Source organism: Danio rerio, chromosome 15, assembly GCF_049306965.1.
Source record: "Danio rerio strain Tuebingen ecotype United States chromosome 15, GRCz12tu, whole genome shotgun sequence".
In the NCBI taxonomy this organism is placed as follows: Eukaryota; Metazoa; Chordata; class Actinopteri; order Cypriniformes; family Danionidae; genus Danio; species Danio rerio.
The window spans coordinates 5,411,573-5,439,476 of record NC_133190.1 but is presented as its reverse complement, the minus strand read 5'-3'; the positions used below and the strand labels follow the sequence as shown (position 1 = coordinate 5,439,476).

General features: G+C 36.7%; 6 protein-coding genes across 8 annotated transcripts in view; 5 read left to right on the top strand and 1 right to left on the bottom strand.

Annotated features, from left to right (window-relative positions):
• brwd1 (bromodomain and WD repeat domain containing 1) overlaps positions 1-27,904 on the top strand; it is a 1,114,832-nt gene that overhangs the window by 716,683 nt on the left and 370,245 nt on the right. The gene's annotated exons all lie outside the window — the stretch shown is intronic.
• Positions 1-27,904, bottom strand: part of mxf (myxovirus (influenza virus) resistance F) — a 250,491-nt gene that overhangs the window by 129,141 nt on the left and 93,446 nt on the right. The window lies entirely within an intron of this gene.
• Positions 5,313-7,251, top strand: or64g2 (odorant receptor, family 64, subfamily G, member 2). Of its 2 annotated transcripts, XM_073922651.1 has the most exons (2): positions 5,313-5,331; positions 5,498-7,251. In XM_073922651.1, exon 2 carries the CDS (start codon positions 5,529-5,531, stop codon positions 6,444-6,446), a length of 918 nt encoding a protein of 305 aa, XP_073778752.1. In that variant the 5' UTR covers positions 5,313-5,331; positions 5,498-5,528; the 3' UTR covers positions 6,447-7,251.
• On the top strand, positions 12,052-12,987 carry or62c6 (odorant receptor, family 62, subfamily C, member 6). The gene is given in 1 exon segment (NM_001128397.1): positions 12,052-12,987. A coding segment is annotated over 1 exon segment (936 nt).
• Positions 19,227-20,174, top strand: or62c2 (odorant receptor, family 62, subfamily C, member 2). Its single transcript, NM_001130799.1, is given in 1 exon segment — positions 19,227-20,174. A coding segment is annotated over 1 exon segment (948 nt).
• Positions 24,430-25,374, top strand: or62c4 (odorant receptor, family 62, subfamily C, member 4). The gene is given in 1 exon segment (NM_001128392.1): positions 24,430-25,374. A coding segment is annotated over 1 exon segment (945 nt).

Below are 27,904 nucleotides of genomic sequence, written 5' to 3'. Positions count from 1 at the left end.
AAAATATCATATAGCAGGTTGATAGAAATTAGAGAGAAACAGAGAATCCCTCTCAAACTGTTCACTTTATGTAGACAAAGCAGTGCTTACGAGACAACACACCAAGAGTATCACACATATTGACGGATATTGTGCATGTGTCAGCAAAACACTGACCTGATTTCAGTCCCTTCTCTTTTTCTTTTATATTGAAGTGTTAACCATAAGTTCTGTCAAATGCAGTTCAAGTGTGAGATAAAACTTTCCTAATTCAGTGGTTGTGTGTAACAGCATCTACAGGGTCAGTTTTCCTGACTTGTCAGCTGTATAGTTTGCTCAGCAGCATTACCCCTGCATACACGTGCAGCACATGACTGCAGTATAGAGCAATCATGTAACTAGCATGTAGGGGCGATTTTAGGATTTTCATTTTAGGGGGGGCTCAGCTCCTTATGAGAAAAAAAAAAAAAAAAAAAAATATATATATATATATATATATATATATATATATATATATATATATATAAATATATATATATATATATATATATATATATATATATATATATATATATATATATATATATATATATATATATATATATATACTGTATTGTATAGACATGCATTGTCATTTGAGTTCTGAATGAGTGAGCCAAATAGGCTCAACAAACCTGTTTCCAATAGCAAAAACCACTTTATATGTTGAAGTACATTTTTTGTGTCCATTAAATGGTATAAATTTAAATATGTTTTTTTAAACCTACATTTTAATTCACATATTTCACGACCTAAATTATAACCTTCTACTGCACGGCGTAACCAAATGGTAACATAATACTCATGTTCATTTCCCTGCCACTGTTTCTTTAAGACCAACAAATTATTATTTATTTTTTTTTGTTGTTGTTGGAAAGAGAAGACTTTAGAGCAGTCAGTGATGTGCTTTGGTTAAGTCACATGACATCCAGTTTTTCTGTAGCGCGATTTCTGACAGACGTCAGAAATATGTAGTTTATTGTGAGTAGTTGCTAAATGCAAATGTAAACGTCAATAAAAACAAAGGATCAAATTATTTTAGATCCACAAAAAAATCTGAAACATCACGTCCAGTAAGTTGTGATGACATATTCACCACTCAAAATGCTTTAAATTAAATTAGTTTTTCTGTAAAGGGATCAAATATGTGTCTTACGAAATGGCAACACTGTGCAATAGTGGAACATGCAATATTGCAATGGGTTAGCTAGCTAGCAAGGTCAGCTGTGAACTTTTAAGTTGTAACAATAACAACATGAATGGAAGTAATATAATGTTGATTAGTCACATGTTAATGACATTTTATGGATTAAATCTAGTTGTAATGGCAATACTACATTTGAATAGATATCAATACAGGGAACAGTCTATTAGCGAGCACCACCATATTCTATGGTAATTTAAAGAAGAAAAGGACAGAACTGGCTCTTTCTGCAGATGAAAGTGAGGGTGAGATGGGTTTTAGTGACCATGAGAAGGATGCAGACTGGACATTTGATAGAGACAGATCAGATAAGTTGGCTCATAATATATATAAACATTGTTTGCTAGTAGCGACATTGTTCTGATGCATCTGGATATACTAGACTTGTTATCTATTTGTTATAATATTTACTGCAGAAAATAGTTAAATTTACTGTATGTTGTATATATATATATATATATATATATATATATATATATATATATATATATATATATATATATATATATATATGATAATACAATATAATGATGGATTTCAATAATATTCAGCAAAAAAGAATATAATAAATGAAAGTTGTTGGAATATGAGTTGTGATAAAGTATGTATAAGGGGTAATTTATAAGTTCTGTGTTAAAGCTCATAATGCTGCAACACCAATTAAATTATTTCCAACAACAAAAAAATATATATATATATTAATTATATATATATGGCAACCTATCATAAAGTACCTTAAAAAATATTTTTTTCCAATTTTTTTTTTACAGCACTTCAAGTTAAGCCATTTTATTAAAAGAAAAACAGTCAAATATTATGTTACAGGTTTATAATAATGCATGAGGTAGAGGGATAATTAGGTTTGAGATCGTAAGATCGTAAAGCAGGTCGCACACCAGAAGCGCCGCTTGGCGCCGCTCTGCGATATGCATTTTAGAATTTGCAAATCAACGGCTGTCCACGTCACCCAGCCAAGACTCATGACTGTTCATATTGTTGCCATGCCACAGAGCGCTATTTGAATAGTTTCAATTTAAATAACATGTGAATGTGCACGTCTGACGTGTAATACTATCAACTATCATGCGTCTTTTAATATCGCAAATGGCGAGGGGGTTAAAAAGCTGGCGCAAGAACTATTTAATGTCGGGGCTGCGTATGAGAGGGTTCCCGTAAACTCTGTTATACCCCACCGTGTGACAATTGCGAAGAAATGCACTGACGTGGGAGAAGAAAAGAGGCAAGCTTTAGCCCAGACACTTAGGACTTTGTTGTAGGATGGCACTGTCGCAACGACCACAGACATGTGGACAGAGGATTATCGAAAAATTTGTTATTTGACAATCATGCCATTTTATAGGCGAGGATATGGAACTCATGAATAAAACCCATGACAACTACAATGTTCTCTTTAGAAGAGGCAAAGACGAGAGAAAATATTAGAGGGGAGATATTGAAACTACTGGTGACAAAGTTTGGCCTTGACACTTCTTCTCTCAGCAAAATTGGGTGACCGATGTGCGGGCAAATATTAAATTAGCTCTGCAGCCATAACAGAGATTGGACTGCATTGATCATGTAATTAATATGGTCCTGCGCTATGAACTTGACATTGCCAAGTTATCCAAAGCCGACAGTGCTCCGGACATAGGAGATACAATTTCTGCTGCTAAATCATTAGTCAGGTAAGTTAAACTGTCGGGGTTTGCTGCGCAACTGTCAACATTGCTGCAAATGGGAGACACTCGGTTCAGTACAATGTATCCCACACTGACTTCTATGCAGGCCATTTATCATGAGCTCCATGAAAAGCTGGAGGCACGAGGGACATACTGGGGTTTTTGATAAACTTTCTGAAGCCACTTTAAGAAGTGTAACGGGAACTTGAGGGAGACAACTTCCCACTTTCCAACTATCCCACACTTAATCGAGTGTCTCTGGTGTGAAACGCCACCATCAGCCCAATGCCCTGGACTCCCTTCAGCCAGGGGCGCCTCCAAGGGGTGGCCAGGGGTGGCCACGGCCACCCCTCGGTAAACTCTGGCCACCCCTGTGGCCACCCCTTTGGCCACCCCAATATAATTTTGCGTTGACATTATTGATTTAAATGAACTCATAAATTCCCAATATTTAGATAAATAAATAAATAAAATGCAGTCACTAAATTATTGTTGGTGTTACTGACGTAGCTCTCCCCCTCTGGTTCAATGCTGGTGAAAGCAAACTGACGCATGCGCGCGAAAAACCATTCCGCGCGCCTCACGCACTCCTGTGTGAATCCCGGTTGGTTGTTTGCATGAACGCCGACATAATAGGCACCGCTCATGCGCCGTGAAACCGGAGTAACAGCCTTTTGTGCAGAGGTGTCGGCACGCAGCGAGTTTTGAAAGTCGTTTAAAGTTTATATAATATGATGATGATGTTACATTCACTAAGCATGGCTTTAAAGCAGAAAGGAGGGATAATGAGTCAGGGAGGTAAGACTTCATAACATGATTTCTCAGCCATGATCTGGTCTAAGACCACAGATAATTCTATAATACATTTTTTGTATTCTTTAGAATTGTCATAATTAATTTTCATGCAAAATGTTTCTTAAGTGATGTTGGCATATCACTCCAGTTGTTGTTTTCCAGTAATATTTAGGACTGATTTCTGTTATTTATTTAGAAAAATAATTGTATATTAATATTAATTGTATATATTTAGAATAAATATAAATAAATTGTTATATTTATTGAATAACAAATCTAACAATTCAAGAGAGGTGGGGTGTATAGGGTGGTTCGCCCAGGGTGTCATTTAAACTAGAACCACCACTACTACCCTCCCCGATCGTCGTTGACAGCACGCACACACCTTCAATAGACAGCAATGGCTATTTAATATTTACCTTAAGCTACAGTATATCAATAGAAGAAGCTGCATTAATAAAATGGTTCAAAAAGCAATATGGATAAATAATATTATTAGTTATAGTGAGTGTGTATAGTAATGCCTTTTGTTCAGTTTGTTCATTTGTTTGGGTAATTAATAAACTCATTATTCTTTCATTCATTTTCTTTTCGGCTTAGTCCCTTTATTAATCCAGGGTCACCACAGCAGAATGAACCGCCAACTTATCTAGCACATTTTTACACAGCGGATGCCCTTCCAGCTGCAACCCATCTCTGGGAATAATAAACTCATTAATCTTCATTAATTTTAGACATGGCATATCTCGTATGATGTACAATAAAGGCACGTAAAAAAAGAAGTTATTTATACAGTATATGAAAAGTGTTTTTAAAATAAACATAGATTTTTATTTGGTTTGCACATGTACTTGCTGAATTATTTCAAAGAATAAATTGCAATATTTCAAGTAGAATTAATTAAATGAATAAAAACTACATTATTTTATTTACCAGAAACAAAAATAAAACATTACACTGAATTCATTATTTTTTTTGTGTGCCACCCCAAGATTTGGTGCGGCCTCTTCTGGCCACCCCTAAGAAAATTTTCTGGGGGCGCCACTGCCTTCAGCAAGCTGTCGTGCGTAAACAGCACAAAGACTGGCTTGCGAGTAATACATGACCTCCACAAGATCGCAACATTTAATCAGCTGAGAATGTTGTCACACTGTTGTCAAAAGAAATTCCTTACATGCTCAAGCCCACACTCTTATGCAAGCCATGGCTGCAGGTGCACTCTGGGAAGTCCCACAGCTCTGGTGGCCATTCGTGGGATTTAGGCAGCGGCTTTGGCCTTTTGTGTGACCCAGGCGGCGGCTCTGGCCTTTCGTGGGACTCAGAGGTTCAGAGAAAACTGCATTCCCAAATCACATTGTGGTGGGCCTTAAATATGCATGTATTTGAATCCAATTATAACGTCAGTAAATTAAAAAAAGGGTCTTATTGTTGACTTGTTTACATCACTCCAATATGACAGCGGACACAGGATTTTCAGTTCTACACATAGTTTTGCCCATACAGCTTGCAAAAGTTGATTTTCATCATAGGTGCCCTTTAATGCAAAATAAGTGAGAGAGCCTCCTGAGACAAGTTAGGTACTATAAAAATGTGAGTATGCATAGGAGTGAGTTCTTCAGCAACAGAAGAGCAACTGTAATGTCCCTCAAATTTTCCATAACGCAGTGATGATGATTTAAATTATTGTATTCATAACGATTATAATGGCTGCCTTAAGACAATATTAATATATACAATACGATCTAATGCTTATAAGATCATATTGAAACTATTGTTGAATTTTGTCTGCTCTCTTCCTCAGATCAAAGAAGTTATCAGTTGCTTGTGTGAAAATGGATAATGGAACATACTTTTACTTCATGCTGTTTGAAAATCTTGGGTATATAAGATATGCTTTGTTCACTACAGGACTGATCCTGTACTGTGTTATTATATTATTCAATGCTGCCATTATTATTACCATATTCCAGGGCCCCTCATTACACCAGCCTATGTACATTCTGATTTCCTGCTTGTCTGTTAACTCTGTGTATGGAACAGCTGGGTTTTTTCCAAGAGTTCTGACAGACTTGCTGTCTGATACACACTTAATCTCCCGTGGAGCATGCATCTTACAATCTATTGTAATAAACTCATACATAACAAATGAAAATACAATCTTAATGCTAATGGCACTTGACAGATTTGTTGCAATTATTAAGCCTCTGCAATATCACAACATAATTACTCCAAGGTTCCTGGCTCTTTTATTTCTTTTAAACTGGGCATATTCAATGCTTTGCATTAGTGTTATTGTCATTTTTACTCTAGAACTGAAAATGTGTGGCAACAAACTATGGAAAGTGTACTGCCACAACTATGAAGTTGTCAAGCTCTCTTGTGTAAACAGCATTATTGTTAATATTATGGGCTTATATATGCTGATAACAACTGTAATCATTCCTTTAAGTTTAATTATATATTCTTATGTGAAAATTCTAATCATTTGTCAAAGGAGTTCATCACAGTTCACGAGAAAATCTTTTCAAACGTGTGTTCCACACATAGTGGTGCTTTTAAATTTCTCAGTTTCTGTCGTATCTGAGATTACTTTGAGTCGAGTTGTCAATCTAAACATGTCTGTAGGGTTGTCAGTTTTTCTATCACTGGAGTTTCTTTTAATACCACCCATCCTCAATCCACTTGTTTATGGGTTAAGTCTGTCAGACATTCGGAAGAAAAATATTTGCCTCAGAAATGGATGCAGGTAGATTATACAAGTTTTAGTTTGGCTATAAAAGAAATTAAATGCATTAATACTGTGGTTTTATGAAAAAAAAACAAGCTTTATAACACCATGCTTTTCATACTATATATGAATTTCAAGGTAGAACATTTAAATGTCTCAACAATGTAAAAGCTCTTTATCTCTATGTCATATTGAATTAATGTGTTAATAAGCATATTAAACTAATTTGCCACATACTGTATGCTGGAATGCTCCACAGTCTGAAATATTGATGCTTTTTAGTCTCTTTTCTGTATGTCTCCTTTGGCACAGTCTACATTGTAAAAAGCACTATAGAAATAAAGATGAATTGAATAAATCAGTTACAATAAAAACAAAATGTGTTCTCTATTTAATTAATTATTTACATAACTCAAACCTACATTCAAAGTAGCCAATGTTTAGAAATAGAGATTATAATTACGCTCTTTGTATTTAAGGTCTTAAATAGCCTGGCACATTCTTATTTATCTGAACTTTAATATATCTGCTAGATGTTTTAGATCTTCATGTCAGAAATTGTTAAAGGTTTCTAGATCAAGGTTAAAGCAAAAATAGAGATCTGCCTTTTTCCTGGTGTCGGCCCCAAATTGTGTAATGAAGAAAACTGGGGATACATTTCTCTCTATATCTTTGAGATCTTTTAAGCCAATGTTTTCCCAATTTTATTCAAACTAGTTACAAGTGTCTGTTACTAAACTGTATTGATTCTATCTTTGCAGCTTAAACAAAACCCCATAATCTGGGATGTAAGAGATGTAACATGATAAAATAAGAATTATAACCCCCAAAAATGGAGTTTAAAGCGTATTTATTCATCACTGAGCTTTCAGCATAACTGGTGTGTGTCTCTGTGTTGCAATGCTTAATGAAATGTGCATTAGCAACAATTAAACATTATGTGTGCGCAGACATCATGAGCCCACAGACAAACACTGAACCCAAACTACATTGTTGTCGAGGTCTTTTTCCTCTAAGATCTATAGACATGCTGAATTTAAAACATATACACTTAAATTTGCTTGGGGTTTGTGGTACAACTAACCAGGAATATTATAGCCATTAATTTGCTCACTAAATATCTACAGACACAGTAAAAAAATATCCCACAAGTAAGTTAAGCAACAAAAATATTACTTTCTTCGCTCAAATGTAGTTTTTCTCTCTAACATCTGCTCTGACTGACACATTTTCATATGTGGAATAAGGAATAATATTGAGTATATGAGGAGAGAATCGACAGATTTCTAACTATCCCTACCTCTTTCTATGAGGATCCTCTTTTTATTTTAAATCAGGGTTTTTCAAAATCTAAGACAGTGGGCCTCCCTTTTGACACAACTTATCCATTGGCGCCCCCCTCCTCCCAAACACACACTCACGCACGCACGCACGCACACAAAATTCTGGAGGTTTCTTTGCTACCTCATCATGCTTGGTTTCAAGGTGTCGCCGAAGTTTAGCGGGTCTCGTGCTGTCATTAGCCAAAATATCTTGACAAACCACTCATAAAGGTCGTGGTTCATCAGCTGGTCCTGTACACAAAATCCTAAATTCAAATACTGACCATCATATCGTCGTCTTTTGGGTTTAAGCCCTGAACTTGAAGGGTTTGAATCGGGGGGTCTCAGAAACCGATCCATTGTTTTAGCAGCATGATTAGCAGGCATATACCTGTATTGGCGGGCTTGCCAAACAGAAGCGAATTCACAGCTATGGCCTTCTGGGTAAAAACGGTTTTCTTATTTTTGACATATTATTTTTTTAGCTTTGTTTAATTAAAACGTTTAAAAATAATAAAAAATACATATAATAATTTAACTTCATAATTATATTTTTTTTATATTATATTTTTTCCCGCGCCTCCCCTGATATGCTCTGGCGCCCCCCTGGGGAGGCGCGCCTCACACTTTGAAAACCCCTGTTTTAAACGAATCCTTGTTCAAGGGGAAACTGAAACTTTACCTTTAAAGGCCTGCGTATAATACCAGAGTTGTCTGAGCTTGCTTTTTATCTACATGTTTAGTATGTCCTAATTTGATTTTTCTCAGTGGCTAGCACTATTGCCTTACAGCAAGAATGCCGTTAGTAGAAGTCCCAGCTGGAGGCATTTCTGTGTGGAGTTTGTATGTTTTCCTGTATGTCCCGGTTTATCCCTTAGTCCAAAGACATCTGGTATAGGTGAATTGAAAAAACTACTGGCCATAGTGTATGAATGTGTGTGTGTGAATGTGAGAGTGTATGTTTTCCAGTGCTGGGTTGTGGCTGGAAAGACATCTGTCTCAAATAAACAAATGCCAAAGTGGCGGGGTGTTCTGCTGTGATGCCTTCTGAAAGATCAGGGATTAGGCTGTAGGATAGTGAGTGAGGGAGTGAAGAATATGAAATGATACTGCTCACATGATTGGATGCTTGTATGTGGATGGTCCCATCAATCAAGTCTACTATTAGTTTAATAATTTCCCAGTCTATACAATTATAGCTACTCCTATCAAAATAAGATGTTTAAAACTTACAGTATATATGTAAATTGTGGTCAAAACAGGTAGTACCTTGTTAAAAGCTGTCCTTATATTAAATAAAATCAAATATAATATATTATTCAATTCAATTCAGCTTAATTTGTATAGCGCTTTTACAATGTAGATTGTGTCAAAGCAGCTTCACATAAATGGTCATAGTAACTGGAACAGTGTAGTTCAGTTTTTAGTGTTTAAGTTCAGTTCAGTTTAGCTCAGTTCAGTGTGATTTAAAATCATTACTGAGAGTTCAAACACTGAAGAGCAAATAAACACTGAAGATAATAATATGAATTGCTCTGTGTGTAGTGGCACATAGAAATATGAGTATGTATATGAGTGTGCCAATCATGTGTTCCCTATCAAGGAAACTCATGCTTTAACAATGCTTTTTAAAGCACAGGTAAAATCAGTCCAATGAAATTCATAGGTGGTCACTGCATGCATGATGTTGAACCAGGAAGCAACAAAGACCACCATTCAACTATAACATTTACCTTCAAGAAGCATACAATAGGCTCATTTGCATACTATTATCAAACTGATTCTCAAACCGATTGTTGCAAAGCATTGTCATTATGGCAGAAGAAAGAATTAAGCTGTGTCTCAGTGCCCTCATTTCATCACTGCCGAAGACAAACACGAGCTGTGTATTGAGAGTCTCAGTGCGAAGCAAACACAGTCACCCCTTGAGCAGTGTGGCTGTGCACTCTGCGGCCACCTGGAGGTTCTTTTGAGAAGGACCCGATGGCACGTTGAAGCAGAACAGCAATAAAGGTCAAGGGAAATGCAGATGGATGGCTCCAGGGCTGAAGTGGGACTCCTTTTCAGCCCTGGAGTTTCAAGCCTTAGACCGGCCCACTTCAGTTCACGACTGACTATATTAAAATAAGGTCATTTCCAATTACACTATCACGTCTTTTTCAAGAAAACTGCTGTTTTAGAACTTCAAATGTTCAACAACCTTACAGTTTTATATGTCTTAACAATAAAAAATAAAAATAAAAAAAATTACTCAGGTGAGGATCAAACACGCATCGATGGCGTCGTAATGCAATGTGTTGACCACTGGACCACAATGGCGCTGACACACTTGTGTGGCCGGAATGATTAGACTATGGTCAAATAAATAAATAAATGAAAAAAGTGCGACTGCTGAGACTGCAAGTAGCTAGAAAGAGACCGGCCCTCGCGGGCAAAATAGTTTTTTTTTTTCATCATCAATTTTCATAGTAGAACAGTTTCTTAAGCAGTTTGTAATGCATTTTGAAAACAGGAGATAAGCCCCTGGACTAATGCGCCAACTGGCTTGAGAAACCCGTTCTCAAAGACTTATATGTATAATAAATACACAATATAAATCATTTATTAAGCATTAGCAAATAGTGAATTCATTTTCTGTTAGGCATTAACTCTACATTAATAAGTGTTAGAAAGCAGTTTATAACTGCAGCTAAAAATCCTCCATTCTTGACTTATAAGCACCTATATAATGTGGTTAATAATTGTATTTTCATACTCTGTTAATGATTTATTTTTCATTACTAAATTAAGTATCGAATTATTTACATACTGTTTGTATTTAAGAGTAGTTGAGGGTTTTTAGGATCATTCAGAATGAGCTAGTAAATAATGAATAAACTATTGAAATCAACGTTAATATATCTTATTATTCAGGCATATATTAATGGTTACTATATATGTTAATAAATGCTTTATTAACTCAACTTCATGCAGTTTTGTGACCTAATCTAAAGTAAGGACTACTCATGGTTTATAAATCCTTTATAAATGACAAATAAAGGCTCAGTTAAATTCTAAACAGGAAAAAAAGACATTATTCATTTCTATTCATTTAAAGATACACAAATGAAACTGTACTTCAAATGAAAAATAAATCTTTGCAATCTTATCTAAAATAGAATCAGTGTAGAGTTTAAACATTACATCTTATTATAATGTTTAATTATTATATTGTTGTTTCATCCAGTTGGATGTCATATTTTGACACTCCTGTTATTTTGCAATGTTTAAACTTTACAGTAATTTAACTTTTTAGAAAGATTGCACAGATTATCGTTCATTTGATACTGAGCCTTTAATAGTCATTTATAAGGGATTTACAAAGCATGAATAGTCCTCACTTTAGATTAGGTCACAAAACTGCATGAAGTTGAGTTAGTAAAGCATTTATTAACATATTAGTTGACTATTATTATATGCCCGAATAAAAAGACATTTAAACGTTGATTTTAATAGTTTATTAATCATTTACTAACTCATTCTGAATATTCCTAAAAACCTACTCAACTACTCTTAAATACAAACGGTTTGTAAATAATTCGATACTTAATTTAGTAATGAAAAATAAAACATTCATTCAAAATACAATAATTAACCACATTATATAGGTGCTTATAAGTCAAGAATAGAGCATTTGTAGCTGCAGTTATAAACTGCTTACTAACGTTTATTAATGTAGAGTTAATGCTTAACAGATAATGAATTCACTATTTGCTAAGGCTTAATAAATGATTTATAGTGTGTAGTTATTATAAAGTGTTACCTTCAAATGAGCCATTTTAGATTAATACCAAGATTAAAAAATTGTATCTATGCTCACCTATAATATATATATATATATATATATATATATATATATATATATATATATATATATATATATATATATATATATATATATATATATATATTTATTTATATATAATCTGTGTGCAACAACTGGTATAGATTGTTAGCTATTTTTAATGACGAGGAAAGAAGCCTTAAGAGAGATTGTTAAACTTTTTTCATTGTAATTAGCATGAGACCAGTGTCCATATATAGCACACCAAGTTCAAGCTTTTGAAAAGCACACCGGGAAGCATGCAAACAGGGAACTTGGTAAGATTTCAATACAACAGTTTTGTAATTGAAAGAGTTTTGAGGGCTTTACATTTGCTTTGCTGGTGATGTTTTACACACTGCGATAAATCAAATTAATATCATGTCCAATTTTCTCATCATTTCCCATAACAAAACATACACAGTAACTGCATTTCTTTCAAGATGCAGCCAGCACTGAAGAATGAGTCCAGCGTCTTAATATTTACACTCTCTGCTCTGAATGAAACAACAGAAAACAGATATGTCTTGTTTTCTTTAACTGCACTGTACTATCCTTTGATTGTCTTTTGTAATGTAACCGTGATTTTCACTATAATCTCACATAAGAAGCTCCATGAGCCAATGTATGTGTTTATATGTAGTTTGTGTGTAAATGGACTTTTTGGCACTGTTGGCTTCTACCCTAAATTCTTGTATGATTTATTATCCCAAGATCAAGTGATTTCCTATGTTGGGTGTCTGATTCAGATCTTTGTCATTTATTCATCTCTTCTGTGTGATTTTTCAACACTAACAGTCATGGCGTATGACAGGTATGTGGCAATATGTAGACCACTGGAGTATCATTCTGTAATGACTACTCGCATGGTTTTCAAATGCATCCTTTTTTGTTGGCTTCCTCCCATGTCTTGCTTGTGCCTTCTAGTTACATTAACATCAAGATTAACCTTATGTGGCTCTAGTATTGAAAAGCTATATTGTGAAAATTGGTCAGTTGTTAAACTGTCCTGTTTTTCCACGACGGTAAATAATGTGATTGGGTTTGTCATCATTATTATTTATTTTACACATGCAGTATTGGTTTTTTGCTCATACATGTACTTAATCAGAAAATGTAGGAAGTCGATAGAGGGCAGGCACAAATTCATACAAACGTGTGTGCCGCATCTGCTTTCATTAATCAATGTGACAACTGCTTTTTTGTTTGATGTACTGTTCAGTCGTTATGGCTCGAAGAGTGTGCCTCAAAGTCTGCGTAATTTTATGGCGCTTGAATTTTTACTCCTACCACCCATTTTAAATCCCCTCATTTATGGGTTAAAACTGACAGCAGTACGCCAGGAAGTTATGAGACTGTTTTCCAAGAGACAAATGTGAAAGGTTTTTAGAAAGATTGTGACGATGGGGAAAATAATAATTGTGTTGGAATAACCCAGCATGTTTTAGAGTGTAGAAAATGTTTTAATTATATCTTACTGAATATTTTAGTAGATATTTGATCAGGGCACGGGATCTTATGCTGAAAATGAGCTCTAAAATATATTTTTGATATATAAAGACGATTCACATAATGGGTAGTAATCTAATTTATGAGTGGATGTACAAGGAAATAGTTTATCAAGTCAAAGAATCCCATGAGTTATGTGTTTTACCATGATTGAAATACTAATAAAAGTCTAAAGGAATCATATTTATGGATGTTTATAAGATTTATATCGGTAACAGTTTACAGTAAGGTTCATTAGTTAATGTATTTACTAACATGAACTAATCATGAACAACACTTGTACAGCATTTAATCATAATTGAACATTTACTAAGGCATTATTAACATTCATGGGTTGCAGCTGGAAGGGCATCTGCTGCGTAAAAACTTGCTGAATAAGTTGGCGGTTCATTCCGCTGTGGCGACCCCGGATTAATTAAGGGACTAAGCCGACAAGAAAATGAATGAATAATTAACATTCAAGTCCGTGCTTGTTAACATTAGTTAATGAACCATGAGTTAACATGAACTAACAATGAACAACTGTATTTTCATTAACTAACCTTTACTAACATGAATAAATACTGTAGTAAATGTATTGTTCATCGTTTGTTCATGTTAGTAAATGCATTACTTAATGAACTTTATTGTAAAGTGTGACCTTTATATCATGGTAAATGTTGAAGTGAATATTACATCGTCTAAATATCCTGTTTTCTGCATCTTAGAATGACTGGAATAAATGTGTAAAGATATATCATGGCAGTTATTCTTTTAGATTAAATAAATTAATACAATAATATACAAGAGGTTTACATGTTACAATAATTAGGTATGAAATGAGGTTGAGGGCCTTCGAAAAAAAAGTCTGTACCACACAGTTGTATGTACACAATGGTATTTTGGATCAACCAAATATTCTGAATGTTTATGAATGCTCTCTCTCTCTCTCTCTCTCTCTCTCTCTCTCTCTCTCTCTCTCTTGTGATTGTGTAAAATACAGCTCTATAATATAATTACTATTTTAATAAAAGGCTGTTGAGTTATTTTATTGTCTGTGTGATGGAGGCAATCTGTGTTGATAAGTAGTGATGTGCGATACCACTGGTATCTGATACCAAGTAAAATGAAGGCGAGTATCGGGGATCCCGATCTGATGCCGATACTGCCCAAAATGACTGTTTGGTAAATTAAAGGTAACAGGTACACAAGATTAGTGTACTTAAAGTGTCACTTCATACTGAATACAAGACATATTACGAGTTATTCTAAGTTTATTGATGAAGAATTATCATACAAAAAAACAGCCAACTTACTGTATATAATTATCGATGGTTGATGGCGGTTCCACTTTATATTAAGTGTCCTTAACTACTATGTACTTACATCAAAAAATAAATACAATGTACTTACTGTGTTTATAATGTATTTGAGAACACTTGTGGTGCATTTGAGTTGGGATAGAGGTTGGGTTACGGACAAGTTTGGTGGTATGGGTAGGTTTAAGGGTGGGTTAAGGTGTAAGGGATGGTCAACAGTGTATTTACAAATGTAATTACAAAAGATAGTTACAGATGTAATTAAATACATGTATTTAATCAAGCATAAGTACACAGTAAATACATGTATTTACCAATAAGTACATTGTAACAAACTATTAGTTTGTAAGTACATATTAGTTAAGGCAACTTAATATAAAGTGGGACCGTGACATGTTAATCCGGTGCCCTTGAAGATTTTGAATGTTTTTCCGTCGTTTCCGTTGTCCTGGAAAAGTTCAACGGATACTTTTTTCCGAGGAGGAATGTCATTCGGTGACACAGTGGCGCAGTAGGTAGTGCTGTCGCCTCACAGCAAGAAGGTTGCTGGTTCAAGCCTCGGCTGGGTCGGTTGCCGTTTCTTTGTGGAGTTTGCATGTTCTCCCCACATTCACGTGGGTTTCCTCCGGATGCTACAGTCTACCCCACAATCCAAAGACATGGAGTACAGGTGAATTGGGTAGGCTGTTTATGGATGTTTCCCAGAGATGGGTTATCCCCCCGGGCTTCAGTTTGCGCAATCATAACTCACCTCAGCCTTAACACCGCCTCCAAATAACTCACTCACCTTTGCATGATTATAAGCACCTCCCCCGCTGTCTTTACTTCATGCAGTCATAAGCATTTATCCCCATAAAGTTGACAGCTGAGTTGGCATAGCAGGTTTAGAGACCACAGGTTGACACCATCACATGGTGGCCACAGTAGATAGGCTCACTTTTAGTCCCACATATGCGGAACTGGCTCACATGGTCAGTAGGGTATGCTCAGCAGATTATATCTGACTATAATTCTCAGATTTTAAACCCGGGCTCATTGTGGAAACGTAGCCCCGTAGACGGTACTGTGGACCGCGAGATAGGTCCCGGGAGGTACGTGTTCGAGCGTTTTTTGTTTTCGCGGATCCGCGAGAGGCCGCTATGCGCGCTTTTTCACGTCTCGGGCGCCTCTCGGGAGCGCGCGCTGTTCGCGCCCGCGCTGTTCTTGCGCAAAAAGCCGCCGGATCGGTCGACCCGGTCGCCCTCCTCTTCCTCTTCCTCCTCCTCTTCCTCCTTCCCTAAACCCGAGCGACGGTTTGCAAAAGCCATCCAGAAAAAAAAAAAAGAGCAAAAGCCCTTGTCTTTGATTTCGACCGCGTTTTCGGATCCCGCCGCGTTCTCGCCCTTATTTTTCGGATTCTGTTTTTCGTCTTACCTGATTTCTGGAACCGCTGTTCCCCGGACTCGATCCTGGTCATCGTCCCCGCGGCCGGCTCCTCCTCCTCCTCCGGGGCCTCCGCTCCTCCTTCGCAACGCTGTGAGCTAAGCGGACAAACTGGTTGCATCGGGAAAGCCCTCCACTCGGAGGCGAGCCGTCGGCCGGCGAGCGCGAAGAGGAGGAGCGGAGCGGCGCCAAACCGCCCCGCAGCGTTCGCTTGAAAAAAACTAAACGCTTCCATACGTACCTCCGGCCACATAAATCGCGGTCTCCTGAAACGTCCGCGGGGCTACGTTTCCAGAATGAGCTTGGGTTGCAGATATTCCCAAGTGTTAACCGTTTTTGTGAGTAACAATGGGACTCACACTTCTAACACACTTTCTTAAATGTAACTTTCAATTTGTTTGACACTACATGACTTTTAGCACTACATGATAAGCCATAATCAAGCTTTACTTCCGAAGATTGAAAAGCTCTTTTTACACCCAATCAAAAAGCCCTAATTTATCATGATTTTTTTAAATTGACATGTACTGCTCACACAGACGCAGTGCTGAGGAAGGCACAACAACGCCTCTTCTTCCTCAGGCATCTCAGGAGGTTTGGAATGAACCCCCACATCCTCCGCTCATTCTACACATGCCCTGTGGAGAGCATCCTGTCTGGCTCAGGGGGAGGGAGGGGGGTGGAGAGATCTGAAACTGAAGAGCGAGGGAGGGGTTGGGGGGGAAGGGTTGGAAGGTACCACTGGCTGCATCACCACCTGGTATGGAAATAGCACAAGCAGCTACCGCAAAGGCCAACATAGGATTGTGCAAACTGCTGGACGCATAGTAGGAGGTGAGCTTCCCTCCCACCAAGACATCTACACCAGGCGGTGCATGAGGAAAGCCAAGACAATCATCAGCGACTCCAGCCACCAAAGCTATAGACTATTCTCTACTACCCTCAGGCAGACAGTTCTGCTGCATCCGGTCACGCACCAGCCCACAGAAGGAAAGCTTCTTCCCTCAGACTATCAGGCTAATGAACATTTAACACACCCCACACAGACACTTCCATACCCCTCACTGCACACCATCAATATGTAGAATGCACCGCACTTTAACCAATCCATACTTGAAACAATACTGCCGACAACTATGTGTTCACCTATTCATTGTACATATCGCTGTCAATCTCACATTGTCCTGTTTTTTTGGGAGTATGCTGTTGTATTTTGCACTGTCTGTATTTTGCACTGTCTGGAGCCACCAACTAAGCTTTTCCCACATCGTGCTGCTGATGATGTGACAATAAAAGTGATTTAATTTGATTTCTTTCTAAATGGTTTAATTCAGATATGAACCTTTTTACTTTGATTTTGCATCAGAAAAACTGGCGGAAATATTTTATTTTCTACTCTTTGTCAATTAAATCAAATTTAAAGAGGAATAACTAATCGCAGATTCTTGATTTTACAAAATGTCTCAACTTTTTTAGGAATTGGTGACTGGGAATAACTGAATTCCATAAATTTTCAGTTCCATTTTGTGTGTTCGCAATTAACGCATGTCATTTCAAATTCAATAGTTATTCCAAAATATTTAAAGAAAATAACAAAATATTCTGAAATAAGAGTAACATTACAATTCATCTGGTATATATGTGTTGATGGACAGTTTATGGTGACGCGGTGGTGAAGTGGGTAGCACTCTCGCCTCACAGCATGTAGGTCGCTGGTTCGAGCTGTGGTTTCTGTGTGGAGTTTGCATCTTCTGCCGGTGTTTACGTGGGTTTCCTCCGAGTGCTCCAGTTTCCCCAACAAGTCCAAAGACATGCGCTATAGGTGACTTGGGTAAGCTAAATTGTCCTTAGTGTATGTGTGTGAATGAGAATGTATGGGTGTTTTTCAGTGATGGGTTGCAGCTGGAAACAAATGCGGGTAACACTTTAGAATAACTATCTGTTATAACTAGTTAATAGACCATTAATAAACTGCTAGTTAACAAGTTATAAATGACTTGTTAAATAAAAGTTAATAGTTAATAGTTTGTTAATTATTTACAACTGTGCCTTATAGATGGGCAATGGATAACTTACAAGCCGTTAGTTGACAAGTTGTAAATGACTTCTTAACTGTAATGATTTTAATGATTTATAACTATACCTAATAAATTAGTAATAGATCATGAACAAGCTGTTAGTAAATAACTTAATAAAGGCTAGTTAAGTATCTGTTAATAGTGTATATATGTTATTGGGACGTTATTCTAAAGTTGCAGATATTTTTCATTTATTAACTGTTAGTAAATGAGGAATAGTTGCAACTTTAGAATAACATCCCAATAACATGCTTAAGCTAATAACTAACACTTAACTATTATATTTACTCACACTTTCTGCTATCTGCAACTTTAGAATAACGTCCCAATAACATATACACACCATAACTGATACTTAACAAGTCTTTATTAAGTAATTTACTAACAGCTTGTTCGTGATCTCTTAAAAATGTATTAGGTATAGTTATAAATCATTAAAATACAGTTAAGAAGTCATTTAAAACTTGTCAACTAACGGCTTGTAAGTTATCCATTGCCCATCTATAAGGCACAGTTGTAAATAATTAACAAACTATTAACTTTTATTTAACAAGTCATTTATAACTTGTTAACTAACAGTTTATTAATGGTCTATTAACTAGTTATAACGGATAGTTATTCTAAAGTGTTACCCAAATGCGCTGCATAAAACATATGCTGGATAAGTTGGTGGTTCATTCCGCTGTGGCAACCCCTGATTAATATAGGGGCTAAGCCAAAAAAGAAAAAGAATGAATAAATGTACAATTTTTAAATGCACTTTCAGAGCGCATTAGATCAGCTCGCACTATGATGACAAGACTGTGCATATAACTGCAATAAACAGTACCAAAATACACTTGCATGCCTGTATTCAGGCAAATAAAAAAAGGTTATTTATAAATCGAAGTAAATTATTATTTATTACATATATTTTTTTCATGAAGTTCAAGTCAGGAATATGACTGGCATAGAAAAGGCAGATACAGTATTTTAAATTCAGAGAAAGAAGTCTTTAGAGAGCTTGTTAGACTGTTTTCAGTATTTGTGGTCAAGGCAATTAGCATGAGACCAGTGTCCATATAAAGCAAACCAAATCTATCCTTTGCAATTCATTTCAGATTTGCACAGGACATGGTGAGATTCCAACTGTTTTGTAACTTTGTAAATCATTGTATGCTGCTGATAGTTGATGTTTTTGTCGGTATTTGTTGTTCATCTACAGATTTCCAACCGTGGCATTTCAGACTAACGCAAGCTTCATTGTCTAATCAGTTTTCTAATAACTTTAATTACGAATTAACTTCAGATAACAACTGCATATTTTGAAACATGCAGTCACCATTGAAGAATGAATCAAATGTATTTGTATTTGCACTCTCTGGTCTGAATGAAACAATGGAGAACAGATATGTTTTGTTATCTTTCACGGCATTGTTTTATCCTGTGGTTATCTTTTGTAATGTAACAGTGATTTTGACTATTTTCTTACATAAGAAGCTCCATGAGCCAATGTATATCTTTTTATGTAATCTTTGTATAAATGGAATTTTCGGCACTTCAGGCTTCTACCCTAAGTTCATGTATGATTTATTAGCCCCTGAGCATGTGATTTCTTACGCTGGCTGTCTGATTCAAATATTTGTCATTTATTCATCGGTTTTTTGTGACTTTTCAACACTAACTGTGATGGCGTATGATAGGTATGTGGCAATATGTAGACCACTGGAGTATCATTCAATGATGACCAATCAAAAAATTCTTAAATGTGTTCTTTTCTGTTGGCTGTCTCCATTTTTCTGCATGGCTGTTCTCATTCTGTTAATAGCTAGACTCACTTTATGTGGCTTTCGAATTGAAAAGTTATACTGTGAGATTTGGGGAGTTGCAAAGCTTTCATGCTTTTCCACGACTCTAAATAACGTGTTTGGGTACATTGTTATCATTGCATATGTTGGACATGCAATATTGATATTTTGTTCATACATTTACTTGATTAGAAAGTGTCAGAAGTCAATAGAGAGCAGGCACAAGTTCATGCAGACATGTGTGCCACATATGATTTCGTTGCTCAACGTGACTGTTGCTTTTTTGTTTGATGTACTCTTCAGTCGTTATGGGTCAAAGAATGTGTCTCAAAATCTACGCAATTTCATGGCTCTTGAATTCATACTCATTCCACCCTTTTTAAATCCTCTCATTTATGGGTTAAATCTCACCGCAGTACGCCAGGAAGTTATACGATTGTTTTCCAGAAAACAACTGGAGATATCTAAGTGAATATTCAAAAGGAAAGTCTTGTATGCTTTTACATTGTATGCTTGTTCTTTATCACAAATAATAATAGTCAATGAATTACTGAGAACACAAAACATTGAGGAACAAAGGACTGAATATTACAAAGATTTTACTATGATGAAGATGTATTCGAGGACATGAATTTAAGCAGTTAAACTGCTGTTATTTTGGGATTTCCGCCTGGATTTTGCCAACCCAAATTTAAAAGCTTCCCAAATCCACATGCAGAGGTGTAAATGCAAAAATTTGGTATCATTTTAAAGAAAACCAAAGGGAATTTTCATAAAACTCTATTGAAAGTGTTTAAAATAACTGTATATGTTGTCTGTGTTATAATAAACACCTAAAAAAAGAGGCACTTTTTGTATTTTTTTTTTTTATAAACTCAAATTTGAAAGTGTAACTTTTAGGTTCTGTGTGGTCTAGCGTGCTGTAATTAATTTTAGTGGTTCCTGCACATGTCTGTAATCATAGAAAAACAGAAAAATGTGACTACCATAATCTATGCAAAAGCTATTGTATTCCAACTGATGAGAGGTCCTATACAAGCCACAGGGATCGATCATTGTTTTCATATTTCACTATTCTTTTGTTTGATCAAACATAATTCACTGTGTTTGGACCACGTCAGACATATAAAAGGATTACTTATGCACATCACCTCAAAAACAGAGGAGAAATGGCCCTGAAGCGCACAGCATAAGGTAAGAGATGACTGCTGTCTGTGCTATCTGGGGCTGCTTAGTGATCATAAATGTATTGTTTTCATTTCTGCGCCATAGAAACACTACAATTCATTCAGCAACTGTTTGACACGTGAATATAATTCAGTAAAAAGAATGCAAGACCCGTATGAGCACCGGCAAGAGCTTTCATTTGAGCTATAACTTGTACATGTGTCATTTGAAAAATACGAAAATGAACCAATGTAAAATACCTAACTCGGGTATAAATATCGGATGGGTGTAAATAACTTTTGTACAGTAGAATAAAAACCAAAGTCATGCATATGTGCATAAAATATAGATTCTACACTTTCAAAAGAATCCACTTCAGGGGGTCTGGTGCAATGCTAGCTCTTTAAATCTTAAAGCGAAAGTCGATGACGTACCGGGTCTGCAGAGTTTATGCATGTTACTTTAATATAAAATAAAATATCTTTACAACACATTCTTATCAACATGTGTTCACAACATTTCTCTGTTGGTGAACAATACTTGTATTCACATACTTGCAGTCATTTTTGTGAGTTTATGTAAAGTAAAAACTCTTATATAATACGTATGCTTTTTTGACAACACTGTTTGGTATTAGTAGTGTACTGTTTTAACTATTAGTAGTAAATTCCCACATAGCAAAATTTCTCTGGCCCAGATCTAAGTGAATATTTAAAATGAAAGTCTTGTATGCTGTTAAATTGTATGCTTGTTCTTTATCACAAATAATAATAGTAAATGAATTACTGAGAACACAAAACAATGAGGCACAAAGGACTGAATATTACAAAGATTTTACTTTTAAATGGACATGAATAAAGTAAGTTACCTACAAAAAATAAAATATCCTTACAACACATTCTTATCAACAACAATACTTGTATTTAGATGCATGCAGTCATTTTTGTATGTTTATGTAAAGTAAAAACTCTAATAATAACTCTAATATAATATGTATACTTTTTTTGAGAACACTGTTTGGTATTAGTAGTGTATTGCTTTAACTATGTAGTAGTGTATTCCCACATAGCAAAATTTCTCTGGCCCAGATCTAGCCCACACAATCAGTTTTTGCTTGGCGTACATGCCCCAGTGGTTTACGGTACATGACTAGACAAAGTCTGATCTGGGAAATATAGAGGCCAGGGCAACCCTTATTCATTTTCTTCATATCACAACTGACATGCGCAGTGTGGCAGATCGCATTATCCTGCTGCACAAAGGCCACTTCTTCCAGGCAACAGCATTGTCGTGAAGCATAGTGTATCATTATTATGATGATGAACATTGCTATAATTATTACTTCAGGTGTTCTTGCAATTGTTGTTGTCTGTTGAATCCAGAGCCAACCTCGCTGTAATCTGATTACATTCATTTTTTTGATGGTGAACATATTTTGATGGCACCTATTGCACATTTTGTTGACTAAAACGTTGCCACTACATGCAAATTAGTTCTCACTTTAATATTAGTAGACTGTCTGCTTAATATCTACTGATACTGCTCCTTCAACAGACATTTAACTGACTATAAGAAACTTTGCAAGTACACGTCAAGTTACATTAACCCTAACCCCAACCTAGCAGTCTATTTATAATCTGATTAGAATTAGTAGGCATGTCACGGAACCCCGGAAGGGACGTAGTGGAGGAGAAAAAAATTGGCTGGGTGAAAAAAAAAATGGGTGAAAGAAAAAAATGGGTGGGAGGAAAATATATATTTCTAAGTTTTTGCGTTTTCTTGCAAAGTTTTGCGTTCCCTCGCAAAGTTTTGCGTTATCTCGCAAAGATGTTTTGCGTTCCCTCGCAAAACTGTTTCACCACAAACAATTCCTGTTCACTGCACTCACATAAACCCTCCTGTTTTTGCTGAAATTCTCCCATATTTTACCATTCTACCCCACTTTCTTTACATTACTGTGCGCTGATCGTCGCCTTTCACTTTGCAACCTCTGAACCAGTGAATGCATGTATAAGCGCTGACTGACAGACGCGCTTCGTACAATAAACTGATCCCAGATCAGCGTCTGTACGTGCCATTTAAAGAGACACTTCTGTTATCAAACAAGTGAGCAGCAAATGAATCTCATGTTTTGTTTAGTTTGATAACAGAGGTGTCTCTGTAAGAATGCACAGATCTATAATGAAAGCAGTCCATTACTTTAGAAACTGTTTGTGCTCATTTAAGAGAAAATAAGCTGTTTAAAATAAAACATGCAGGACAAAGATGTTTCATATTATTAGTGTATTTGTCTGTTTAAACATACACCCACTCCTCTGTAAATGGCGTGTACAGACGCTGATCTGGGATCAGTTTATTGTATGGAGCGCGTCTGTCAGTCAGCGCACAGTATTAATGTAAAGAAAGTGGGATAGAATGGTAAAATACGGGAGAATTTCGGCAAAAACGGGAGGGTTTACATGAGTGAAGTGAACAGGAAGTGTTTGTGGAGAAACATCCTTGCGAGGGAACGCAAAAACTTAGAAATATATATTTTCCTCCCACCCATTTTTTTCTTTCACCCATTATTTTTTTTCACCCAGCCAATTTTTTTCTCCTCCAATACGTCCCTTCCGGGGTTCCGTAGCATGTAGATGCAATCTTAAATCCCAGGGGAAAAAAAAGTGCACTAAAATACACTTTATTTAAGTATACTTAGTACACTTTTTAGTAATGTACTAAAAGTGCTCTATTTTCCCACACTAATTTTGTACTTAATGTACGAAAAGGGGCGACGGAGTGGCGATGGGTCGCTGGTTCGAACCTCGGCTCAGTTGGCATTTCTGTGTGGAGTTTGCATGTTCTTCCTGCCTTCGCGTGGGTTTCCTCCGTGGTACATGTGGTACAGGTGAATTGGGTAGGCTAAATTGTCCGTAGTGTATGAGTGTGTGTGTGGATGTTTCCCAGAGATGGGTTGCGGCTGGAAGGGTATCTGCTGTGTAAAAACTTGCTGGATAAGTTGGCGGTTCATTTCACTGTGGCGACCCCAGATTAATAAAGGGACTAAGCTGACAATAAAATGAATGAACTTATTCATTGTTGCTCTTATAATTGTGTAAATTGCTTCCTTGTCCTTATTTGTAAGTCGCTTTGGCTAAAAGCGTCTGCTAAATGACTAAATGTAAATGTTATTTTTGCTTGATCTACTCATGCGGTTATAAAGAGGCAGTTTCAGCATTTTAACTTAAGAGAATATAGTCTTTAGAGAGCTTGTTAAAACTGCTTTCAATGTTTGTGGTCAAGGCAATTAGCATGAGACCAGCGCCCATATAAAGCAAACCAAGTTGAAGCATAACGAAACCCAACAGGAAACATGCAAACAGTGAACACGGTGAGAATTATGTTATACTGATACAACTATGTACTGTATGCTACTGTTTGAGAATTTCTTGTCATTGTTTGTGCTTCTTCATCTACAGATTCCTACTGTGGCTATTCAAATTAATTGATGTTTACGAATAATTTGTTTTCTAATTAGTTTTCATGTAAAAAGTCCATATAATATTGGCATATTATTCAAGATGCAGTCACTGTGGAAGAATGAGTCCAGCGTCTCAGTCTTTACACTCTCTGCTCTGAGTGAAACAATGGAGAACAGATATGTTTTGTTATCTTTCACCGCATTGTTTTATCCTCTGGTTGTCCTCTGTAATGTTACTGTAATCCTGACTATTTTCTTACATAAGAAGCTTCATGAACCAATGTATGTGTTTATATGCAATCTATGTGTAAATGGGGTTTATGGCACTTCTGGATTCTACCCTAAGTTCATGTATGATTTGTTAGCCCAGGATCAAGTGATTTCTTATGCTGGATGTATGATACAGATACTTGTCATTTATTCATATCTTATTTGTGACTTCTCAACACTAACCGTGATGGCGTATGACAGGTACGTGGCAATATGTAGACCCCTGGAGTATCATTCAATAATGACTAATCAGAAAATTTTTAAATGTATTCTTTTCTGTTGGCTGCCTGCGATATTTTCCATCTCTTTTCTGATTTTATTGCTAGTTAGGCTGCCTTTATGTGGCTCTACTATCGAAAAGTTATATTGTGAGATTTGGGCAGTGGCGAAACTTTCATGTGTTTCTACAACTGTAAATAACGTGTTTGGGTTCATTGTTATTCTTACATATTTTGGGCATGCGGTGTTGGTGTTTTGCTCGTACATCTACTTAATGAGAAAGTGCAGGAAATCAATAGAGGACAAGAACAAATTCATACAAACATGTGTGCCGCACATTCTCGCATTGATGAATGTGACAATTGCCATGTTGTTTGATGTACTGTTTACTCGCTATGGCTCAAAGAATGTGCCACAAAGTCTGCGTAACTTCATGGCCATGGAATTCCTACTAGTACCACCCATTTTAAACCCTCTCATTTATGGGCTAAAAATGAAAACAGTACGCCAGGAAATTATTAACATGTTTTTCAGGAAAACAACAGAGAATATCTAAGTAAAAGTGAAAAGATCCTGTGCTTCGGGAAAAGATCCGGGAAAATAATTCTAATTGTGAACAAGTTAGCCACAAATGGCTGCATAATACAATGATTTTACCATGAATAAAGCATGTTGTTAGGCAGAAAAATTAAGCAACGTTTGATCAGCTTTCACTTAATAAGAATGTTTCTGGACATTTTTGGATGGACTTTGTGCATTTAAGCTTATGCATTCATGTTCATGTAAAATTGTATTTTGCTATAACATCCTTTTATTTTATTTTCGGCTTTATTAATCCTGGGTCATCGCAGCGGAATGAACCGCCAAATTATCCAACATATGTTTTATGCAGCGGATGCCCTCAATCACATACATACACTACGGACAATTTAGCTTATCCAATTCACCTGTACCACATGTATTTGGACTTGTGAAGGAAACCGGAGCACCCAGAGGAAACCCACACGAACAAGGGGAGAACATAAAGAGAAACTTTACACAGAAACGTTAACTGACCCAGCCGAGGCTCTAACCTTGCTGTGAGGCGTTTGTACCACCCACTGTGCCACTGCGTTGCCCAAATAAGAACTTTTCTGTCATAAACGATAGTAAAACAACTTGTCAAAAATAATACAATATAATGAAACCCTGTGAACAGATTAAATACAGAAAAGGAGAAAAGGGCGCTATTTTGTTATCAGCTGTCAGTCAGCACCTGCTCTTTTGCCCAGGGTATCAATTTTTCACAGATATCAATTCATCTGAGCAGCTGCGGGATGTGATGGACTAAATGGTATGTTATGGTGGCTAAACCTTTAAATTAAAAGGACTTGAATCCTCCCATGTTATAGCTGCCACACCAAAGTCTGCTCAAATCATTTTTCTCAGCCTTAAGACCAATTGTCCTGGAGGTAATTTTCTGTCCAGCGTTGTCCTGGTAAAGGCCTTAGCTGAGCAAAGTTCTTGAGAAGTGTCAGCATTCAGGACAACCTTTGGTCTGCCGAGGCCACCTAAATTATGGACTGTTAAATATTGAATTACAATAAATAATAATAACCAGTGTTGGGCAGTAGCATCGCAACAAGTAGTGAGGCTACTAGCTTAACTACATTTCTCAGTAGCATGGCGGTAGCGTCACTTCTTTCTAAATCAAATAGCTTTTCTGTAGCGAACCCTGCTGAAAGATCAAGCTTAAACCAGCCTAGGGGGGTTGGCTGGTTTTAGCTGTTTGACCATCCTGGTTTTAGAGGGTTTTTTGGCCATTTCCAGGCTGGTTTCCAGCCATTTCCAGCCTGGTCATTAGGAAAATGACCAGCCAAATCCACCTAAAACCAGCTTGACATAGCTGGACATAGCTGGTTTTGGCTGGGCTACAAACCTGGCTAGGCTGGTTAAGCTGGGTTTAGCTGGTCATCTCCCAGCCTGACCAGCTAAGACCAGGCTGGAAAAGGCTGGAAATGACCAAAAAACCCTAAAACCAGCTAACCAGCCTAGGCTGGTTTAAGCTGTTTTTTTTTTTAGTAGGGAACATTACTTTAAGCAAGTAGCGCAGTAGCATCCACACAAGCTACATTTACAGATCGTGGAACAATAAGTGACGGCACCGACATTCATGGAGCTGGGAGGCCGGTGTATAGCCGATGAAAGTAAATCCATATGATGGCATTAGGCTAAGGTTGGCATTAATCTTTTAATATTCAGCTTCACCGTCACATTAATGCCAGATTGTGAAAAAAAGTGGCAAAACAAATCCCACAGAGCCTTTATCTTAATTTCATTATACACGTCATAATTTACTATTTATTTTAATTGTATTTGTTAGTTTAACGGAGGCCAGCTAATGAAGTGCTGTGCAGGTAAACCTCACTTCTCTGACCTCTAAAGATGCTTTAGCGACAGACACTGGAGGCCATGGTCTTCAGTCTCCTTGTTAGAGCAACTGACTCCCATGCGGAAGGTCACCAGTTCGATACCAGCTTGCAGCGGGTTGGGTGGCATAGGACTGGCGGGGTTACATTAGGAAAGACTTAATTAGTGTGATGGCCAATTTAAAGGCTAAGTGTATGCACCTCTAAGTCTCTAGGCCTACTTAGAGACTTTGATGTTACAATGTTACAGAGGACTTATTTCTTTGTTTTAACTTCCAAGTGGCCAATAGCCTACGTTTGTTACGAATAAATTATGTTTAAACACATATAAACGACTCATTCTTGAAAAAAGGCAAAAGAGCTGTGTGCATGTGCATGTTTGAATAATGTCGGGCTATAAACGGGTTTAGGCTTTTAAAAAACTGCCAATCAAAATGTACTTGTCGGTCTCTGGCCGAATTCTGTCGCGTTAGGGCCTAACTTTTATGGCCCAATTACACCTCTATTTCACAACACTGAGTGTTTTGTACCAGGTTTTCGAATCTGCTGGTAAAACACATGCCAGAGTAATTGAGTTAGTGAGATTAATAGCATTCCTATTAGCATACTATCTGTGATATGCCCTAATTGTTAGGCCCACATGGAATCTGCGTGCGCAGAATTCCACAGATTTCTAGC

Bases quoted from the DNA above. Each gene is read 5' to 3' on its own strand.
- or64g2 (XM_073922651.1), top strand. From the start codon at position 5,529: ATGGATAATGGAACATACTTTTACTTCATGCTGTTTGAAAATCTTGGG.